At 40.7% G+C, this 22977-nt stretch overlaps 1 protein-coding gene across 28 annotated transcripts in view; it reads right to left on the bottom strand.

The window, feature by feature from the left end:
• The window catches only part of WNK1 (WNK lysine deficient protein kinase 1), a 131228-nt gene extending 109589 nt beyond the window's left edge, over window positions 1-21639 (bottom strand). For 11 of the 28 annotated variants that reach the window (XM_070453209.1, XM_070453210.1, XM_070453211.1 and 8 more), the window contains exon 1: window positions 20089-21638. In XM_070453209.1, coding sequence (XP_070309310.1) covers window positions 20089-20853 — 765 coding nt within the window. In that variant the 5' untranslated portion in view covers window positions 20854-21638. Of the gene's footprint in view, window positions 1-20088 lie in introns of all 28 variants that reach the window. The other 17 variants (XM_070453201.1, XM_070453205.1, XM_070453204.1 and 14 more) reach the window with 5 other exon arrangements.
• Between the last annotated feature and the right edge of the window lie 1338 nt (window positions 21640-22977).

Genomic DNA, 22977 nt, shown 5'->3' with positions numbered 1-22977 from the left:
ATTCCAGTCCATTCAATTCACAAGACTGTATATGGATTTTTCTCTTAGAATATTAAGTGAAAGAGAATTTATAAATAAAGATATGTATGTGTATATTTTAAAATTATATTCACAGCAACAAATCTTATTTTCCCAGCAGGGGATTCCTCATATGCAAATAAAAGAGTTGCCAAAGTTCACATACTAATTCTTCTAAAATATAACAATAAATACAGTGTTCAACTCTTTTGAGAGAGTTGACAATATGATCATCACTGTCAGGAGAAATATATAATCAGTGGCAGTTTTAACAGAAAAGAATACTATCCTCCTGAATGTGGGGGTGGGGCAGGAGGAAGAGGAATCATTTTCCATTTTATAGTAGTAAAATCAGCAGAACTGCCCATTTCCATTCCTCCAACAATATTCCCCACTGTTGCTTATTCCTCTCTCATGTTTATTCCTCCCTCAGTTCCAAGATTTTCCTAAGTTTTAATTTTCTGGCAATATGTGACTTTGACAGTAATATTTTTTGAACCCCACCCCTGGCCCTCTGGTCGGGTTCACCATGTTACCAGGGAGATGTTATACCTGTTACTAGACTACTACCAGTATTACTAAGAATTTAAAATTTTTGTTCTGCAATTTAGAATATATATTCCTATTGTTTTTTTTTAATCTTTTATTTTTCCATATTTGGTTATGTTAATCTCTTTACAAAATGGGTATGTCCTGTCCTACATTATTAAATCATTCATAATCCTAAACCCTAATCACATAGAGTGTTTCCTTCCAATTTCAAGAAATCACTTTTTAACAAATTACTCATCTGGTATGATAATCTAGTCACAATATTTCAACTTTTCTAGGTTTATGTTATATTTGTGTGCAGGCACGCTCAGTTGTTCAGCCACGTCTGACTCCTGTGACCCTATGGACTGCAGCCCATCAGGTTCCTCTGTGAATGGGATTTCCCAGGCAAGAGTACTGGAGTGGGTTGCCACTTCCTCCTCCAGGGGATCTCCCTGACCCAGGGATGGAACCCTTGTGTCCTGCATTGGCAGGCCAATTCTTTACTGCCGAGCCATCTATGGTCATGTAATCCAAGCCTTTACCTTCGACATTTCTTCTGAATGAGCACCTACTTTGTATGACTAGGTCTTTGCATTCTAGTCAACAATTATGACTCTCAAATAGAGGATTACCAATTAATTTTCTATAGTCCATATTCTTTTCTAAATCCCATTTTCTTTTACTGCCTTTGGAAGTCCTTGGAAAACAAGTAATTTCTCTCCCAAAGCACCTGCCCTGTTACAAATTCCATACAAACCAAGAACAATACATTGAGATTCAACTTTGACCTCATGTACCTAAGACACAACATCAAATGCCCGATTAAAAACTGAAAAATTACCAATTTGGCTTTTGGGTCACACACAGACTACCTACAATATCCATTTTAATGTGTACTGCTAGATAATTATGAAGTTTGAAGAGAAGCATACTGGCTTTTAAAACAAGAACAAAAAGAAAAAAACAGAAACAAGAATGACTTGGACTCAACTCCCACTTCCATCACTTGCCAGTTGTGACCTGGGCCAATTATTTAATTTCCAGACTCTTCACTTGCAAATGGTGACTGATCTCTATGTCACAAGAACTAAATGAGACTGTATATAAAACATAGTGCCTGGTCGATAAAAAGTAGACCCTAGAAGGAATTGCTAATGAAAACACAATTATGTCATAAAAACACAGAAATCTAAAGCAAACTGAATTAAAAATCATTGTGTCATAAAAAACAGTATTACCTGACATGCCATTTAACTCATCACATTAAGTAATATCTTAATTTACTCTCTAAAACTATATGAAAGAAAACAGAAACGAGGAAATAACCACTAATGTGATTGCAAAAGTAAAATTTTAAACACTGATGAGAAGCTATACATTCATCAAAAATCTGTGTATAAATTAAAATTTGAATCAATGCTATAGCATAAATAGGTCCACAACAACACAACGAATTTTAATACTAAGAATAGAAAAATAAGAAATTAGAAATAGTTACCCAGCTTCGGAGGGAAGACTTGCTACAATTAAAAAGTAATGAAGAAAACAGAATAAAGTTCTGAAGACATAAAATATAAAGCAATGAGAGTTTCACCATAATAAGGGCAGTGAAGTCTCACTGAGGTCACCAAATCTCTTTTGGAAAATAATCTCGCTATGTGTAGAAAGTATATAAATGTTCATACTCTCAGAACCAGTAATTCCATTTCTGAATTTAATACTAAGAAAATAGTTCTTAGTGAAATCTGAGGTATTAATTCATGTTTTGTTCACAAAGCAGTAGGTAAATTCTTTGCCTCAATTCCCAGCCTTTGAAGTCCCTAGCCTCCAGGTCTTTTGTGTTATTTTAGAACCAGCAATTAGAAGGCAATCCCTTCAACTGGGTTCTCTTTGAGAAAGCACAGCCCAAAGAGAAACACCAGAAGCCTGGGTGGTGAAAGCACTGAGGAGTTTGAGGAGGTAGAGATGGGAGGGAAAGAAGGGGATAGGAGGATTCACCAGACCATTATCGGTACCCTTACACTGACTGGGAGGTGAGCTGGTAAGGGGAGAGAAAATGATGTTAACTTTGCTTCAGAAAATTCAGAGAAGATCCTATTACCCAACAGTCCCTATAACTTGGCCTTCAAAAGAACCTTCCAGGCTTAACATAAAGGAGCATGTCATTCAAGTGTTGTACATACTGACTTAAGATCAAAATGTCAGTTCTGAAACTGACATCACAAAAGCATATGCAGCAGTAGTAAGAAGCAAAAGCAATTATACCAGTGAATAGGATGCTCACACACACACACACACACACACACCCCGCCCCCCCCATGATCCCAGCAGAACATAGTTCCACGAGGGCAGGGTTTTTCCTCTATTTGCCAACTAAGTACCTGGCACAAAGAGTTTATCAGTAAATATTTGTTGAATAAACATAACACCCACCTTGGGCAGGGAGAAACAAAAGGAAAGTATTCCAAAATGATACATCAGCATTACTTTTTTAGTGATGGAATTTCAGCAGGATTTAGTTCCAATTTTTCCCTGTCCTCTAAGATGTCTTTGAGCATACACAACTTGTATAATGGGAAAAACAATTAGGAAGCAGTGCACTTTAAATGCATTAAGAATTTCCTGTACTTTTAAAACATCTCTGTAGAGCTCTACAGTAGCTTGGGAGTAGACTTTGCTAAAAATTTAAATAAAGGAAGCAGGTTTAAGTTATCTGAAGTGGATAGGAAGAAAAATTAAAAAAAGCACACTAAGGCTTTTTCCCCTGCAATTTAGTCAATGTACAAAACTAAACTTCCTCAAAAAACTTTCAATGTACTGTTATTAAAGCCCCTAATACTCAACTTTTACAAACTTCTCAACCACAGTAACTGTTCTAGAAGAAAATGACTGATTTAAAACAATACTCTGACCATTCCCAAAATCATAAGAGGCAGTGAATGAACTCTGCTAATCTCTTGACAAAGGCTAAAGGTGAAAAACTAATCAGCTTTGCAATGTATCAACCATGACTTTTAAACTTCTGTTCAGAGTGATCAAATGCATCAGTGATCGGTTTCCAAGATTTAGCCGCCACTAAATGTAGGTATTTGTGAGACAAACATTCTGATTTTCTCTTATTGAAAATTAAGGAGAATTAATACATAATCAAGTAGGAATTCAAGTGTTTTACATGCTAATTTATTAAAATATGAGTTCTGAAACTGATGTCATAACTGCATGTAGTGGTTAAAAAGTATGAAAAACAATTGTAAGTGCACAAATAGTATTTTATCTAAATATTTAGTACTTTTTAATCTAAAATTTCAAATTTTTAACATAAGAAATGCTCTTTTCTATATAAATCAGGAAAATTATGTGACCTTAACAGTATATTAACAGCGACATTAACACACACACCAATTATAACTATGAACAGAATTTGTTGGTTTTGATCTAAAGACCTCAAATGTTTAAGGAAAACGTTTCTGCTATGCAATGAAACCAGCAAACTGTAGGACCATACAATATGATCACCACTATAAAAACAAAAATCAAACACATAATAATTAGACTGTTACACATCCTAACAATGATTATCTGTAGATGAAGTGAAACATTCCAGCTAATTTATATTTTCTCTTTGCCCTCTAATTTACTAATTTTTATGAGAATGCATACTTTTATAAAATTTTCTTATAAACCTTTTTTTGTCTGTGCCTTAAGGAAGGTTGTAAAATCTATGGTGGAAATAAATGAAGCTTATAATTCAGATAACTGAGTTAAAATCAAATTAACAGGTAGCGCTAAAAAGTGACTACCAAAATGTCCTTATACAAAAATTGTTTTCCATGGTCATTAAACTACCATACAGAGTTTGAAAAGCTTTGTCTTGGTATCTCAAATATTTTACAACTTTATTAAAGCAGGTAGCTACATCTTCACTAATCTTTTCAACCTTCTTTACTGTACAGGAACAGTTAGTCAAAACATTAACTATTTTGGAGAAACTTAATGCAAATAAGTTGTTGAACTATAAATAATGTCTCTTTTTATAAGCAAAAGATACCAATACATCAATGTAACCTATTTATCAATATCATTAAACTAGGAATATGGATACCAAATTAGCCAACAACTTTAAGAAACCACAGTGGCTATTAATGATAAAAGAGTATAAATAAAGCAGCAAGTTTACACATTCAATATACATCCAGACATGTATTTTATTTGAAATAAAATACTTACAGAAAATATTTCAAGATATTTGCTGAAAGACTGACTTCTAACATTCTCCTGGCAACAACTAAATAAAGTATTCAAAGAGTAAGGTCACAAGAAATATTTCTGATATAGACATGTTGGTTAATAACAAAAGATAAAATTTTAATGAACTGGATGCCAATTTTCATAATAATCAGGTATTAAAAGCACCACAAGCCAAAAAGAAAAGACATTTAAAAACCCAAATTTCTGTGTTCAGCAACAGCAAAAGAATTATGCTTTGCAAAGGGTGCTAATGAAAGAAACCACAAAAAGGAAGGTGCTAAGATATTTTTTTAAAAGGAAGTAGTAAACTTAATTTACTGCAGAATCAGCTCTCTTACAACATTTAACAGAACAGTCTCGGTCAGTGGTAGCCAACAGAAATATAACGTGAACTATGCTGCAATTTTTCAATTTTAAATTTTCAGGTAGCCATATTTTAAAAAGAAAAAAAATTAATATTTATTTCCTCAGTATACCCAAACATTATTATTTTAACATGTAATCAATTTTTTAAATTGCAATCTTTTAACTTTAAAAAAAATTACAAAGTCTTCAAAATCCAATGAGTCTTTATTTTAATAAACAGCCACCAGGGAAGCTCTTTTTAATACTCAGAATATATTAATTCGGATGCTAAATTTTCATCAGAAAAAGACTGAAAAAAAAAAACACACTAATTATTAGGTCGATACAAATGTAATTGCCATTTTTTGCATTGTTGAGATCTGCCATTTGATATTGGAATACATTCTTAAATAAATATGGTTATGTTACACATTAATACACATTTCTCGTTTTTTTTTTTTGCTAAAGGCTTTTTACTTGCTGTTTATTTTAGACTATGGAAATGATGTTAAACAAAAAGTGATTTCGAGCAATTTTCTTACTCAAGTTCAAAATAGGTCATAAAGCAGCAGAGACAACTCACAACATGCATGAGACAAGTGCTCAGGCCTGGTGCACTGGGAAGACCCAGAGGAATCGGGTGGAGAGGGAGGTGGGAGGGGGGATCGGGATGGGGAATACATGTAACTCCATGGCTGATTCATGTCAATGTATGACAAAACCCACTACAATATTGTAAAGTAATTAGCCTCCAACTAAAAAAATAAATAAATAAAAATAATTTAAAAAAAAAAAAAAGAACACATCTGGCCCAGGAACTGCTAACAAAGGTGCAGTACAGTGGTGATTCAAGAAGTTTTGCAAAGGACACAAGAGCCTTGAAGATGAGAAGCACAGTGGCTGGCCATGGGAAGTTGACAACAATTAAGAGCTGTCATTGAAGCTGATCCTCTTACAACTACAAGAGAAGGTGCCCAAGAACTCAACCATTCTATGGTCATTTGGCATTTGAAGCAAATTGGAAACATGAAAAAGCTTGATTTAAGTGGGTGCCTCATGAGCTGACCGGAAATTGAAAAAGTCAGCATTCTGAAGTGTCATCTTCTCTTATTCTACACAATGAACCATTTCTCGATTGGATAGTGACGTGCGACAAAAAGTGGATTGTATACGACAATCAATGATGGCCAGCTCAGTGGCTGGACCAAGAAGCAGCTCCAAAGCACTTCCCAAAGCCAAACGTGCACCAAAAAAAGGTCGTGGTCGCTGTTGGGTGGTCTGCTGCCCAAATGATCTACTATAGCTTTCTGAATCCTGGTGAAACCATAACATCTGAGAGGTATGCTCAGGAAATTAATAAGATGCACTGAAAACTGCAACACCTGCAGCCAACACTGGTCAACAGAAAAGGCCCAATTCTTCTCCAAAACACCACCAACCACACATGGCACAACCAACCAGCCGAATGACCTCGGCTACATCTGCCATATTAACCTGACCTCTTGCCAATCAACTACCACTTCTTCAAGAATCTCAACAACTTTCTTCCATGAAAACGCTTCCACAACCAGCAGGAGGCAAAAAATTCTTTCCAAGAATTGGCTGAATACTGAAGCATGGATTTTTACGCTACAGTTCAGTTCAGTCACTCATTTGTGTCCGACTCTTTGTGACTCCATAAACTGCAGCAAGCCAGGCGTCCCTGTCCATCACCAGCTCCCGGAATTTACCCAAACTCATGTCCATTGAGTCAGTGATGCCATCCAACCACCTCATCCTCTGTCATCCTGTTCTCCTGCCCTCAATCTTTCCCAGTATCAGGGTCTTTTCCAATGAGTCAGCTCTTCGCATCAGGTGGCCAAAGTATTGGAGTTTCAGCTTCAGCATCAGTCCTTCCAATGAACACCCAGGACTGATCTTCTTTAGGATGAACTGGTTGGATCTCCTTGCAGTCCAAGGGAATCTCAAGAGTCTTCTCCAACACCACAGTTCAAAAGCATCAATTCTTCGGCGCTCAGCTTTCTTTATAGTCCAACTCTCACATCCATACATGACCACTGGAAAAACCACAGCCTTGACTAGCGGACCCCTTGTTGGCAAAGTAATGTCTCTGCTTTTTAATATGCTGTCTAGTTTGGTCATAACTTTCCTTCCAAGGAGTAAGCATCTTTTAATTTCATGGCAGCAGTCACCATCTGCAGTGATTTTGGAGCCCCCAAAAATATAGTCTGCCACTGTTTCCCCATCTATCTGCCATGAAGTGATGGGACCATCCGGTCCCAAGTGATGGGACTATGATCTTAGTTTTCTGAATGTTGAGCTTTAAGGCCAACCTTTTCACTCTCCTCTTTCACTTTAATCAAGAGGCTCTTTAGTTCTTCTTCAATTTCTGCCATAAGAGTGGTGTCATCTGCATATCTGAGGTTACTGATATTTCTCCTGGCAATCTTGAGTCTAGCTTGTGATTCCTCCAGCCCAGCGTTTCTCATGATGTACGCTGCATATAAGTTAAATAAGCAGGGTGACAATATACAGCCTTGAGTACTCCTTCTCCTATTTGGAACCAGTCTGTTGTTCCATGTCCAGTTCTAACTGTTGTTTCCAGACCTGCATACAGGTTTCTCAAGAGACAGGTCAGGTGGTCTGGTATGCCCATCTCCTTCAGAATGTTCCACAGTTTGTGGTAATTCACACAGTCAAAGGTTTTGGCATAGTCAATAAAGCAGAAAGATATTTTTCTGGAACTTTCTTGCTTTTTTGATGATCCAGCGGATGTTGGCAATTTGATCTCTGGTTCCTCTGCCTTTACTAAAACCAGCTTGAACATCTGGAAGTTCACGGTTCATGTATTGTTGAAGCCTGGCTTGGAGAATTTTGAGCATTACTTTACTAGCGTGTGAGATGAGTGCAATTGTGCAGTAGTTTGAACATTTTTGGCATTGCCTTTTTTTGGGATTGGAATGAAAACTCACCTTTTCCAGTCCTGTGGCCACTGCTGAGTTTTCCAAATTTGCTGGCATATTGAGTGCAGCACTTTCACAGCATCATCTTTTAGGATTTGAAACAGCTCAACTGGAATGCCATCACCTCCACTAGCTTTTTTTGTAGTGATGCTTCCTAAGGCCCACTTGACTTCACATTCCAGGATGTCTGGCTCTAGGTGAGTGATCACACCATCGTGATTATCTGGGTCGTGAAGATCTTTTTTGTACAGTTCTTCTGTGTATTCTTGCCACCTCTTCTTAATATCTTCTGCTTCTGTTAGGTCCATCTCATTTCTGTCCTTTATTGAGCCCATCTTTGCATGAAATGTTCCCTTGGTATCTCCAATTTTCTTGAAGAGATCTCTAGTCTTTCCCCTTCTACTGTTTTCTTCTATTTCTTTGCACTGATTGCTGAGGAAGGCTTTCTTATCTCTCCTTGCTATTCTTTGGAACTCTGCATTCAAATGGGTAGAGTTTTCCTTTTCTCCTTTGCTTTTCCCTTCTCTTCTTTTCACAGCTATTTGTAAGGCCTCCTCAGACAGTCATTTTGCTTTTTTGCATTTCTTTTTCTTGGGGATGGTCTTGAACCCTGTCTCCTATACAATGTCACAAACCTCTGTCCATAGTTCATCAGGCACTCTATCACATCTAGTCCCTTAAATTTATTTCTCACTTCCACTGTATAATCATAAGGGATTTGATTTAGGTCATACCTGAATGGTCTAGTGGTTTTTCCCACTTTCTTCAATTTAAGTCTGAATTTGGCAATAAGGAGTTCATGATCTGAGTCACAGTCAGCTCCTGGTCTTGTTCTGTTCTTATCTACAGGAATAAACTTACTTCTTACTGGCAAAAACGTGATTATAATGGTTCCTATTTAGATTAACAAAGATGCGTTTGAGCCCAGTTATAATGATTTAAAATTCATGTTTGAAACTGCAATGACTTTTGCACCAACCTAATAGGAATTAGTAATTAATGTAATTAATTCCTGGTAGAAATTAAATACAGATGTTATCTGTATTTATAGGAAATGATTATGAATGTGGGTGAAGGAAAAACTCTCCTGGATTACTGCAATATTCTCCTACAATTACAAAGCAAATTCATAGCAATTTATGTCACCTGTTTTACTGCAGGCTTAAAAAAAAAAAAAAAGGCAGTACCATATCCCCAAAAGCAGCAGCAGATATAAAAGGACAGAAAGTGAATTAATTTTCAAAGAGCCTTGCTGGAGTGAGAAGGGTGCCTGAGGGACCTCTGCCCAGAGGAAAGAGACTGGCTATTCTGAACTGTTCTATTCTCAACTCTCTGACACCAACTGTATGGTGTTTTTCACACCACCAACAAATGTTTCAGCTCTTTGGTCACCAACTGGGTGTCCTACTGATTCAATTCATTTCTGACACTAACCACCTGGAGTCAGCAGGGACCCCTGTAGATGCTCAGTCCCACAACACTGCCTTCACTTCAGACACTAGCTGCAAGTCCCAGGTTGCCACCTACACTTCTGACCAACCAATAAATGCAGGGTTTCTATAACTCCCTCCTCAGGTTTGAGAACTTGCCAGAGTGGCTCAGAGAACCCAGGAACAGCCAAACAGAAGAGATCCACAGGGCAAGGTATAGCCTCTGAGAAGGGTCACACCGCTTCCATGCTCTCCCTGTATAGCGTGCCACCCTCCCGGCACCTGAAGTGGTCATGAACCCAGAAGCTCTCTGAACTCTGTAAATCAGGGGGTTTTGTGGAGGTTTTACTACTTAGGCATGGTTGAATAAATCACTGGCCATTGGTGAGTAGCTCAGTTTCCAGCTCCTCTCCTCCTCCACTCCTAGAAGTTGGGGGTGGGAGAAGGGCTGAAAGCTCCAACCCTCTAATCATGGCATGGCCTTCCTGGTGACTAGCACCTACCCTAAAGCTATTTCTGAGCCAGTCAGTCAAGAGTCACCTATTAGAACAAGACACTCCCATCCCTCTGGACTTTCAAGGCTTTTAGGAGCTCTGTCAGGAATCAGGAACAAAGACCACATATGTATTTCTAGATTATGCCAATTCATACACTCTCAGAAGTAGGGCGTATATATAGATGGAAAAGGGGAAAGCTAGAAAGAAGTCTACAACTGGAGATATGAATGTGAACTCATGGCTTTCAACAGACAGACAGATCTTACCAACACTATAGGGGTTTCCCAGGTGGCTCAGTGGTAAAGAACCCAACTAACAAGCAAGAGATTTGGGTTCAATCCCTGGGTCCAGAAGATCCCCTAGAGAAGGAAATGGCAATCCACTCCAGTATTCCTGCCTAAGAGTTGGACATGACTGCACAACTGAGCACACACCAACACTATAACCACTCAATTTGTCTATACTAGGTTGAAATTTGATACACAGAGGCCACTAAAAATAATATCCCTTCTCAAAGATTTAAGTCTAAAACAGACGTTCAAGGGACTTCTCTGGTGATGCAGTGGTTAAGACTCCACACTTCCACTACAGAGGCGGTGGTTTTGATACGAGGTTAGAAAACTAGGATCCAGCATATCGCAGGGAGCCACCAAAAAATTAAAAATAAACAAAAGTAATCAAAGATAAACAGAATGTTCTATATCATAACCAATGTAAATAATATCTAAAAAACTTAGAACACACCAAGAAGTTAATAAACACACCACCTCCCTTCTTATAGCATCTACATATGTAAACTGGTTAAAAGTCTACTGAAATGGAGATTTACTTCATGAACTAAAAGTATAAAAGGTGTAAGTTGCTCAATAACAAATTGTAATCGCTAAACAGAACAAAAAAATTCAATTCCACTATAACTCAAACTTCTTCCTAGTTTAACTGAAGTATTTTGCAGTGGAAAAAACAAGGACTAAGATGCCATATGATCTTAAACATGTTATTAAACCTGTGTTTGTTTCCTCAAATATAAAATGTTTAAAAATCTGCCTTGTACTGTTCCTCTGAGAATTATAAATAATATGCTATGGGCATATTACTATGCTTATCACCAAAAAAGTCCTAATAGGTAAGTATTAGTAATTATTAATACTTTTCCAGATTATTAGCAAGGAACAATCTTCAAAAAGGGTTTAAAGAAGTTCACACAGTTATTTAGGCTTTTTGTTGTAGATACGTCCATTTCAACCATATTCTAGAAATAGTATAATAATTAAGAATCTTTCTTGTAATAGTTTCATGTGAAATCTGCTTCCTCAAATGACACACAAAGACGGTCATTTCAGAGATGCCCCACTAATATAGTCTGTATCACCAGATTAACACGCAAATGCAGCATTAATGCCAGCGACTAACTATAGAGAGAAACGAGCTGTTTTAAGAATCAGCACATCACACCCAACAATTGAGTATTACAGAAAGTTGCATATGAAGTATGAAAACTATTTTGGATTGAATTTATCCATAAAGAATAACCAACACTAAAACAGTAACTGGCTTAGAACAGACCCTATCTGTTCTAAGGCAGAGAAAGCAGACAAAATATTATATTTCAATGCTTTAACTTTTAAAGAGCTTTCCCTGCTCATCTATCGTGTTCTCCATGATCATGCCTTCTACTTACCCAATCTTTCTTGCCCTATGTTTGTTCAAACTTGTCTAAAGAAATAGCCTACTCTTATCGTCTCTACTTCTTAACCTCCCTCGCACCTGCGTGCTCAGTCACTTCACTCATGTCCAGCTCTTTGCGACCCCATGGACCAGGCCCCACCAGGCTCCTCTGTTCATGGGATTTTCCCAGGCAATAATACTGGAGTGGGCTGCCACGCCCGTCTTCCTCAGCCACTCTTTAAACTCACTGCAAATCTTCCACTCTTCTGAAACTGTAAGATCACCAAATATCTAGAGTGAAGGTGACATAACATTAGCTATTGTTAATTCTGCATGTGTATGTGAATTTGTGGTAATATCCTTTGTGTATCTTTTCCAAAAAAGGAAATACTGTTTTATTAACAGAATACAGCTTTTTTAAATGTATAACTTCAGTTATGAAAGCATCACACTGTATATTCTTTGTGCTGTGAATTGTATCTCAATAAAGCTATTTTGCTTTTTAAAGCACAACTTAACCCACAATTTTTTCTGCCATGATAGAAATGTTCTATATGTGCCATCCAATATGGTAGCCACACATGACATTGATCACTTGAAATATGGCCAGTAAAACTGAAGGATTAAGTTTAAAGTTTCTGTTTCATTTTAATTAGTTTAAATTTAATGTTGAAGCTGAAACTCCAATACTTTGGCCACCTGATGCAAAGAGCTGACTCATTTGAAAAGACCCTGATGCTGGGAAAGATTGAGGGCAGGAGGAGAAGGGGACGACAGAGGAGGATGAGATGACTAGATGGCATCACCGACTCAATGGATATGAGGAGTTTGGGTAAACCCCGGGAGTTGGTGATGGACAGGGAGGCCTGGCTTGCGCGGTTCATGGGGTCACAAAGAGTCGGACACAACTGAGCGACTGAACTGAAATTTAAATAGCCACATAAGGCTTTATGGATAAAGAACTTTATTGGACATTACCAGAGACTTAGAGATGCTTATGTGCGCCCCCCTTATGCAACCTCCCCTCTCATTTAGGTACCATCCAGAATATGGTGAATGACTTAATAGCCAAAAACAATAAACAATTTCAACAGCCTAAATTTATCTCCACACTTTTTCCCTACATTTCCTAACATCCACTCTCCACAACTACTACTATGCTAATTGGACTTCTCTGCTATATTCCTTCCTGGAAATTTTATTCTTTCTGTTCTGTTCTCCTGCTGTTTTGTTTAGTCTCCCTGGGCTCCTTTTTCCTTTACCCACCCTTTAATTATTCCTATTTTGCCGTAGGCCCATTATTCTTCCCTGTCTTTTCCTCTGTTTCTCTTCATATATATCCTTTCCTTAGATAACTGCATTTACTTCCATTATTTCAGCTATGACTAATACAGACAGCCTCTATTTCTACCTCAGATCCATTCTTTTGAGCTTCAGGATGTATCCAGTGGCCTGGTTGAACTTCCTCCTGGAGGTATCACAAGCACCTCACACTCATCATGTCAACTGAATACCTCTCCACACCCCTTCCCCTCAAAGGCCAACCCTCCATTCTTTCCTATTCCCTCCCTCAGTTGACAGTACCATTTTCTATTCCCACCCTCTCACCTGTGCTTCATTTTTCCTCCAAATTCCACTTCATCAATAAACCCTGCCCTCATTTTCTCTATTAAATATTTAAAAATTCCGCTCCTCCTCTATTGTCTTAGTTCAGGCCCTAGAAATCTCACATTCATACATAAAACTAAACCCTACATATTCATACTCCTTAAATAATTCTCCACAATTAATTTTATGCAAATCTACTTCTCTGCTTCAAATTCTCACCACTGCCTACAGCTGAGTATTTGTGTGGGAAGGGTGTGTGGAAAGTTCAAAGAGCATGTAAATACGATAATGTCTAGGAACTCTTTAGCATGTTAAAGAGATGTTATGTTGCATTTCCCAAGTCTACCATAACCCAGGATGCTTCGACCGTAACCCAGTCCAAGCAGAGAGAAAATCCACAGAAATGAATACAGTCACCCCTCAAGGTCCTCAGGGGGCTGGTTTCAGGGACGTTCCCCAGCCTCCAACCCATGGATAACAAAATCCACAGATGCACAAGTCCCATCTATAGAATGGTGCATTACTTGCATTTAATCTATACACATATTCCATATACTTTAAATCATCTCTAGATCACTTGTAATACCTAACACAATGCAAACACTACATAAAGAGTTGTAAACACGATATAATACACACAGTTGCTACAAGTGCAGAAAATTCAACTTTTGCTTTTTGGAACTTTCTGGTATCTCTTTTCCAGTACATTTTCCATCTACAATTAGTTGAATCTGTGAATGCAGAACCTGCAGATATGGAGGGTGACTGCACGTCATGTTGTCTGGCTCAAAACCATTAGCCATGAAGAGAATCCTATCATTACCTCAAACAACATGTTTACTTCTATCAACTAATAGAGACAATGTGCACAACAGTAATGATGTGCTTCACTACTTCATTTCACTTATCACTGTTTGGCTTATATATATATATATATATATATATATATCAGTGCTCGATTAACTCAACACCATTCACCAGGTACATAAAGACCAAAACACAGATCATCTGTGTCTGAGAAACTGCAACCTAGCTGCACAAAAGGCATCTACAAAAACAGTGGATTTTCTTAACTAACCTGAATACGTTTATACCAAGCAGATTTCCAAATATTTTAAAATATTCTTAAAATCTTAATTTCTTAATACTTCTTAAATTTCAAGGAAAACTGTATTTGTTTGTGATGACAAAGCTTATCTGATGATTCTTTTCTAAAAATCATTAAGCACATTAATTTAGCACAGCACATTTAATATGTCAATCTTACAATGCCAAGACTCAACTCAGAACATCAAAAACTAAATTCTTTATGAAAGCCCACCTGAAAAGCTAAATTAATACAAATTAAGGTAGAGATTTTCTACAATCAAGTCAACCACAAAACCAAGCAAATACTAAAGTTTCTTCTCTCCTGCAGAACATATCAGTAACTAATCTTTTTAGAGCCACACACAAAATTAAGCCTGCCAGTTGTCAAAGGCATAATCCTCTTCCAAGCAAAAACACTCTTAAGAAAAGCTTCTGGCAATTTCTTTTCAGTCCAAAAGCTGCTCTTCAGTCTAAAAGCTGTCTTAAGATTTAATAAAACCCTTAAACTGAACAAAATGCTCCTAAAACCCAGCTAACTATGAAGTTTAAAATAATTAATCTGTAACAAGTGATAATAGCCTTCAAAATGGATTTTTCTTTGAAGTATCATACTTTACATTTTTCAAAGTACCTTCACATAGTATTTCAGTTGCTTCTCAGCAATCCTGTGAAGTCAGTAAGACATGTTGCTAATAAATCAGTCTTACAGAGTTAAGTTCCTTACTCAGGGTCAGATAATTGAGTAACACAGAACCCAAGTTTTCTGCCTCAGAGCTGGTTTCTGCTATATGTGTTGTATTATACCAGAGTGAAATCTCAAGATACAAGATTAGAGAATCTGCTGTGGACCAATGAAAGGCAAGGAATATGGATGAAAAACTCCTGAGATCTACAACTATTTCTAACTTAATAACAGAAAAAATTTAGTACTTACCAAAGTATATGGAGCATCTACTTATGTCTAGCTCAAAGACTACTGGAGTAGAAAAAGAATGTAAATGATTTTTAATCAATGTGAAGAAAACTGTAAGAATGATCCCAAGAGCAAAGATCTCAGCAAATTCTGGAAACCAGTTCAGAAAGACTGCCCTTTGGGAGCAACAAGTTATGAAATTAGCAAGAGGAAGTTAGGCAGAGGACAGGTAAAGCTAAAGGATGTGAAAACACTGATGATGCCATGTTCAATTCCAACATTTCTCCTGTAAGAAAGGAGTTTTGCTATATTTTTCAGGTATAAATGTAAACAAATCGAAATTTTCACCACCCTCAAAAAGGCAGCCTAAAAAAAGATGCTGCATCATCACAGTTAATATGTATGTGCCATGCTCGGTCCTAAAAGTTTTTTATATATACTAATTCATTTAATCATCACAACAACTCTGTAAAATAGGCACTCATTACATTTCACTTTACAGGTAAGGAACTAACACAGTTTATCCAAGGTTACATACACAATCATTAGCTGAGCCAGGATTTGAATGGAAAGTCATGCTTTCCTTAGTTCTTAATCACTGTGTTACACTGCAGAAAAAGAGTGCCTTTTCCAAATCCAAGTGCAGGTCATGCTAAGTCTCACCTAATCCTGCGCACTTGATTTTTAATACGGGACCAAACAAAATGCAAACAATAAGTAAATATAAAGAACTGGCATAGCAAAACCCACTAACCAATTATTGTGAATTTTTCACAGTATATGAACATTTTCAGAAATTATACTTTGAACATAACCATTCTTGCAGCTTTTATAGCTTTATCTAAAATACTAACTTATCAGGAAACACAAACAACACACTTAGGTTTATTTCTGAAAATGAGAACCCAGTTTTAGTTAAATGTTTCCACAGGGATTAACCAAGACGACTTTAAACAACCAGGATCTTGCACTAGAATCTGAATGTCAAGAAATGAACTCAGTCACCAGGCAACAATAGATTCCCAGTTTGTTTTACACAAAAACAATCTCTCTTTCCAAGTTCTTACACTACAAACAATTGTGATACTAAGGGTCTGAAAAAAGGTAAATAAGAAAAATGGAAAACATTTAAGCCCCTAAGACAAAGAACTATATTAAAAAAAAAAAAAAAAACCTAAATATAACTCTTTCTCCTGTACAAAGGTTACTCTTAAAACAATAAATATACATATATTTTAAATTAACTCTTACCTAGTCAAAATTATCCTGTCTTTAATTCTTATTCTGCCTGTTGAGAAGGGACAAAGGATTACTTCAAACAAGTCACCAATCATTCTTTAATTTGCACAACAGCTACCCTTGAGCTACCTGAATTTTGCTCATACTCCAACAGATCAGTGGCTCTGAGAATTTAAAAACAAAAAGACTCCGAAGACTATTCTCTGAAATTTAGTTTCTGAGACTAAAAGTTAGTACAGATTCCTAAAAACCAAGGAATGTGGCACAAATTTTAAAAGTTAAAGTAAGAAAAATCCTCACTATTCAAAACAGGAATAACAGTCTTCAATGAATTAAGAACAAAGAATAAGTTATGGTTTCTTAATCACAGAACCACAACAATTTTCTACACCATCGAAAAACTTGTCATAAAACACTGATGTCATATACTCATGATGAGACATGAGCATTAACTTGCTAAAAGCCAGAAAAAAGTACACACCAAGTATTTTGGAGTTTAATCAAAATTTATGATTTGACTTCTCCTTTCATGCAGATCTGGAAACAATCTTATCAATATATCCAATGAACTCTGTATTTAGAAGCAGCATGGGCAGAAAAGTGCTTAAAGTAAACGAATCATTCTTGAATCGCAGTGTATAATTATGTTTTATTAAAGCAACTAAGCTATGTTTCTTTAAAACAAAAAACAAACCCTCCCTAAAATAGGCAATGTAAATTCTGTAAAGTCCAGCAGTAACAACATTTTCTGATCAAGCCAAAAGAGAAGTAAAATTAAGGCACATCACCAGCCTAGTAAAACCAGGTAAGGAAATATGCATCTTAATAAATCTCTGTTATCACTTAAGATCCTGTAGTATCAAAGTACTACCCACATATTAAAAGTCAGTATTTGTTTTAACAGATAACTATGCCTATTGTGACTCTAAAAATAGGCCTGATGGAAACAAATTTGACTTGCATACCACACTCACCCATCCTTCATCCCCAAAAGCCTATTTATTTCTCCATTTGAAGTGATAAAATCACTACCCATATCGCAAGTCTGGAATCTGCCAGGGTTACAGGATCAGATTTCTCCAAAAATCTGACAGTAACTTCCACATCAAAACAGGACTGCTTGATTTGAGATTTACTAATTAACCATCTACTAGACTACAAATACTTCAACGTTTCTCAAATTATTAGATCCTAACCAGTTAATTTCATTCCTTATCAACCAAAGCAAGCCATTTACAAGTAACTCTATAACTTCAGGTTCTTCATTTATCAAATAAGAAGCTGGGCAGAACAGCCTAAGATTTCTTCCAGTTTTATAAATACATGATATTTTTAAGTCAACAACTTAACACAATATTTCTCCAGTCTTCCTACAGAAAAATTTGTAGTAAGTATACATTTAGTGGAAAAAGTTTTTTTTTTCCCCCAATGATTTAGTAATCCTTTGGCTTGTCCTTTAATTTAGATCCAAAGACAATAACTCAAACACTAACCTACTGAGTAGGTTGTTAGGCAAGTGTTTTGGCCAAAACATCATAAATGCTGTTCAACTTATTGCTATAGAAGATCTTGGGACTAAGATAATCACATTTTAAAAACAAAAATGAAAAACTGTAGAAGTAGGATCATATAAGGAAGGTTCCAAAGCAGGGTACCACTCAATGCATTTTCATTTGGTTCTCCAGCCAAATTCCAAACTAGCATAAAAATAATATGGCAATGGTACACATAGAAGATATTCTTTTGTTTAACCATGACCATGCCTAAAGAACAAAAATGATAAATTCATGAGTTCCAGGAAAAAAATGAGAAGCTTAGACAAAATTATCATGACATTAGACAAATTGAGGTTTTTTCCCCTACTGTATTATTAGTTTCAAGATAATAAACTATCTGAAGATTCCAGGTGACAAAAAAAAATACACATTCTGAGAAGTCTTAAAAGTTAAAAATTGAAACTAACAAAATTAATCCATAAAGTGCTCAACACTTACTTGGATCTAGTCTTGAGAGTAAGGTAACTAATTGAGGGGAAAAAATTATTAAAAAGCACCTATTCAAATATCAAACTATTAAAAAATACAATCCAGGATCAGCAGCAATAAGCACCTTAGGTATTAAAAAAGTAACAGGTGTTTGTTTGCTTGTAACTAAAACTCTGCCTGTAAACCAAAACAAATCAGACCTAAATTTCTGAGAAAGAATGACCAAGGAATAAAGTTATAATTTGACAATTAAAAAAAAGTCTACCACGTTCCCAACCCTAAAACACTACAAAATTGACTAGTTTTTATTTCACAATGCCTTTAGAAGTTCTGTATCACTAACTATAAAACCTAAGAAATTATACTCCTAAAAAACTTACCAGTTTTTTAAGTTTACTTCCTTCCACATGTTAATTTTCCTTCACACTTCATATGACCTTGGTCATTTGGAAGGTGACATTTAAAAGGTTAAATGTTAACATATTGGTTCACGGATAATAGATAAATTCCTAGATCACTCAGGTACTTTCACATCCTATTTCAGCTTGGTTCATTTCCTTTGCCAGAAGAATATGGATACTGGCATTTTTCACATAGAATATCAGCGGTTTTTTCATTCAGTTCAATTCCGCTTCTTCCAATAACCTATGTGAACACACATAGGTGAGGACAACTTCAGTCAAGCTGCTACAGATCAAGCAACAAGTAGCCCAAACCCCCTTATATCCTTGTCAACCAGGATGACACACCATTATTTACACCATGAAAATCTCCTAGAGGTTAAAATTGAAGCCTTTGTCACTCCTTTGTACCCTTGAGAAAGTTTAGCTTAAAAATCTTTCACAAGATTAAAACAACGATAATGACATTACAACTCTCAAAGCACACATACAATTTTACATAAGCTCCTGTATTACACACAGTACAGCCGAGCGGGCTAAAGACACACTAGTTTTAGTAACAACGTCAGCTCCCGGTTATCAAAAACTTGCTTCAACATCATTAGGTGGAACGATATCAAACACCCACTGTAACTCTCTAGTCTCAAACTATTCAGGGAAGGAAGCCTTTTTTAGTTTATATATGCCGGTGCGACCACCAACTAAGACACGTCGAAAAGGTCATTCATGAACAAGGTCGTTCTTAATTTAAAAAGACAGCCTGTTCTCAGGAATGGAAACACGCATCTAACACACCAGCAGCTCATCGCTGCAGATCTCTGATGAACACAGGGCAAGAGGACTGTACTTTCCGAACTCAAAAACTTCCCCGCTCTTTTCGTTTCCTGCCAGACGCTAAAACAATGACGAGGAGGCAATGCGCTGGTATCCGGATGACTTTCACTCCTTCCCTAGAAGCGAATCTCTAGCTACAAATACTAACGCCTCACCTGTCCCAACACCCCAAATCCTGGTGACTCTTTCGAAAGTTGGCCTCCCCCCACTCGCAGGGAACAGTTAAGAGCAAGACACGTAAAGGGAGCATTCGGCCCAGTGGCCGAACCAAATGAGGGACCCACAGCACTGTAAGAGAAAGAAGGTGGGGGCATACCTGCAGCTCACACCAGGCGACCTCCACGGTCGTCTCTGTGTCCAGACCCTTGTAGACCGTCTTAAAGGAGCCCCTGCCGATCTCGATGTCAAACTTGAGAAAGCGGCCGTCGTTGGACATGCCCACGGCCTTGGTCTCCAGCTCCTCGATGTCATCCTGCTGCTGGCTCCGTTCCTCCTGGGGCTCCTTGGCGCTGCCGCCGCCGCTGCCACTTCTAGACGACGTAGGCTCCTCTCGGCTCCCCACGGGGCCGGGCTGGACAGCCTGGCGGTCTCTGCCCGCGCTACCCGGGGCCGAAGAGATGGCCGGGCCCGCGGCGACCGGCTCTTCGCGGGCGGCGGCGGCGGCGGCGGCGGGCGGCTGCTGGGCCACCTGGGCGGCGGCAGCGGGGGTCAGGGTCTCCTCGCGCGGGGGCTCCGGGGGGCTCCGCTGCGGGACCACAGCAGCCGCGCCGGGCTGGGGCAGCGGCAGAGGGAGGCCGGGCAGCTCCAGCGCCGTAGCGTTGGAGTCGCAGATGACGCTGCGGCGGAAGAAACGGTGCTCCGTGGTGGTGGTCGCGGCCGCCCCTCGGCTGTCCTTGTCCATGGTATGGCGGCGACGCCGGTACTCCTCCGTCCGTCCGGCTGCGGCGTCGGCCGCCGCGGCGCCCAGTTTCTCCCCCACCGAGGAGTCCGAGCTGGAGCCATTCTTGGGGGCAGGCGCCGGCGGCGAGAGGAACAGCGAGCCCGGCGCGCTGCTCTGCTGGTCGGCGGCGCCGCCAGACATGGTGGGAGCGGGAGCGAGGCGGGCGGCTCGAGTTCGCGGAAGAAGGGGGCCGGCCCGGGGCGGCGGGGCGACGGCCCCTCACTCGGCACTGACTCGGCGGCCCGAGCGGGAGGCGGGCCCGCGGGCCCGGCTGCGGCGGCCGCTGCGGCTCTCGAGGCGCGCTTGTCGGGGGCGGCGGCGGGGCGGAGGCACGGGGGCTGGCGCCTCACGGCCCGCACCCATCGTGCGGCAAGCGGCGGACGGGCGGGCTGGAGCGCCGAGGGCGCGCGGTCATGGGGGCGGCGCGGCGGCCCGCACCCAGTCAAGGAGGCGGCGGCTGGCTCTCCACCGCCGCGGCCAGGGGCGGGTTGGACCCCCGAGCGGCGGCCGCTTGGCGCGGAGGCGGACGAGGCCGCGCTGGGGCTCGCGACCAGGCGGGCGGCCGCTCCTCCTCTCCGCCCTGCTGGACGGCCTCAGAGGCCGCCCATTGCCCGACGCGAGGGGCCGAAGCGCGACACGGAGGAGCGGCCCCCGGCCCCGGGCCTCACCGCCCGCCCCGGGCCGGGCGGACCCCTTCCTCTCCGGGCCGGGGCCGGGGGCTAACGGAGGGAGAGCCGGTAGGGGAGGGCCCGAGCCCGGTGCTCCTCCGGGCCGAGGAGGGCCGGGAGAAGTAAGGCCAGTCACCCGGTCGGACGCCTTCTGTCACGAAGATGAGTGCAGACAGGCCGCGGAAGAAGAGCCGCGTCCGCCGGCGAAACTCCGCGCTAAATGGCGCCGGGAATCTGAAGCCTCCACACAGCCCGCTCGTGCCCCGCCCCCCGCCGCCCGGGGCGCCCCACCCCCACTCCGCTCTCGGGGCTCTCGCGCAGGCTGTCTCGCCTCGAGACCCTATGGGACTTGTAGTTGACACCTTGAGTAATGAAAGGGACAGAGCAGGAAGGCGCCTACGACTCCCGTGATGCCCTGCGGTGGCTTAGCCTGAGGCCCCACGGGAGTTGTAGTTCCTTTTCAAACCGCCTCTTCTGGAAGGCGGATGGGAGCGTCACCGCGGGTCGCTAAGCCTCATCCTTTAGTGGGCGCTAGCTAGGAAAAGCATGACTTAGGCATTAATTGTGGAAGAAGGGAAGAGAAAACAGGAGAAGGACTCAGAAAGAGGGGAGAGGCTCCCACCATGCTGTGCTGAGGCGAGAGCGAGCTCTTGGGACTGCTATGGATGGAAAACGAGCTGCTGTTCCTATTTAAGTACGGTGTCGCGACCGGAGCGTGGACGGAGAGCCGGGTGTAGCCGGACCCCTTCGCTCGGGCCACAGACTTTGTGCATAACATTGATTGGCTGGGGGAGGGGGGAAGCTTCCTTCCATGGCACTTAAGGCCGCATCCTGGGCTCGAAGCCCAGGACAGATCCTCTGACTCGCAGAGACAGGCCGCCCCACTGCAGTCAAGGGTCACAGCGAACTCCGCCCGGAAAAAGCGCACAGCGCTCGGGAGGGGGTGGCTTCGAGAAGAAACGAGGTCTACGTATCTTTGCGGCTTTTACCACAAACTTGAGGGAGCTGAGTTGACTTGGATGAAACTTAATGTGCTCCTGTCTCTCTTGGTGCTTAGTAAAAACAGCCTCCCTCTTCCTCTGGAGGTGCCTGAGTGTGCCCGTGTGATCGACACCCCGGCTTTGGACGTGCGGCTTTCTCGAAAGCATCCTCGGGCTCCCTGGACCCCTTGCTCTGCGCAGCCGCCACTCAAGATGGTGCAGGTGATGAGCACCAGGGGGCACCCGACGGAGCAGGAAGCCGGACCCAGACGGCGGTTGAAAGTCTTAAGCCCAACGGTAGGAGCGGGAAGCGCTGAAACGTGCGCAACCGCTCCGAGCGCGCGTGCGCTCCGCCCGGGCTCCAGCTCCGGCCCCGAGCCCACCGCGGACCCGCTCCGGAGCGCACGGGCCGCGCGGCCGCATTGGAAAAGCAGCGGTTGGAAGCACCCGGACGGAAGATTCGTTAGCGCTTCGTTTCCTAGCAAATGCCCAAAGCTAGCTGCATGAGCTCCACTTAAGAGAGAGAAGTCTGGCTCTACAATCCAGAGCGATTTATCTGATACGTAGAACAGTTACACTATTTTTTAAATGTTTTTAATCAAAAGCTACCCTGTAGG

Source organism: Odocoileus virginianus, chromosome 23 (genome assembly GCF_023699985.2).
Source record: "Odocoileus virginianus isolate 20LAN1187 ecotype Illinois chromosome 23, Ovbor_1.2, whole genome shotgun sequence".
Classification (NCBI taxonomy): domain Eukaryota; kingdom Metazoa; phylum Chordata; class Mammalia; order Artiodactyla; family Cervidae; genus Odocoileus; species Odocoileus virginianus.
The sequence above is the reverse complement of the archived record's forward strand: the minus strand, read 5'-3'. Positions and strand labels throughout refer to the sequence as shown.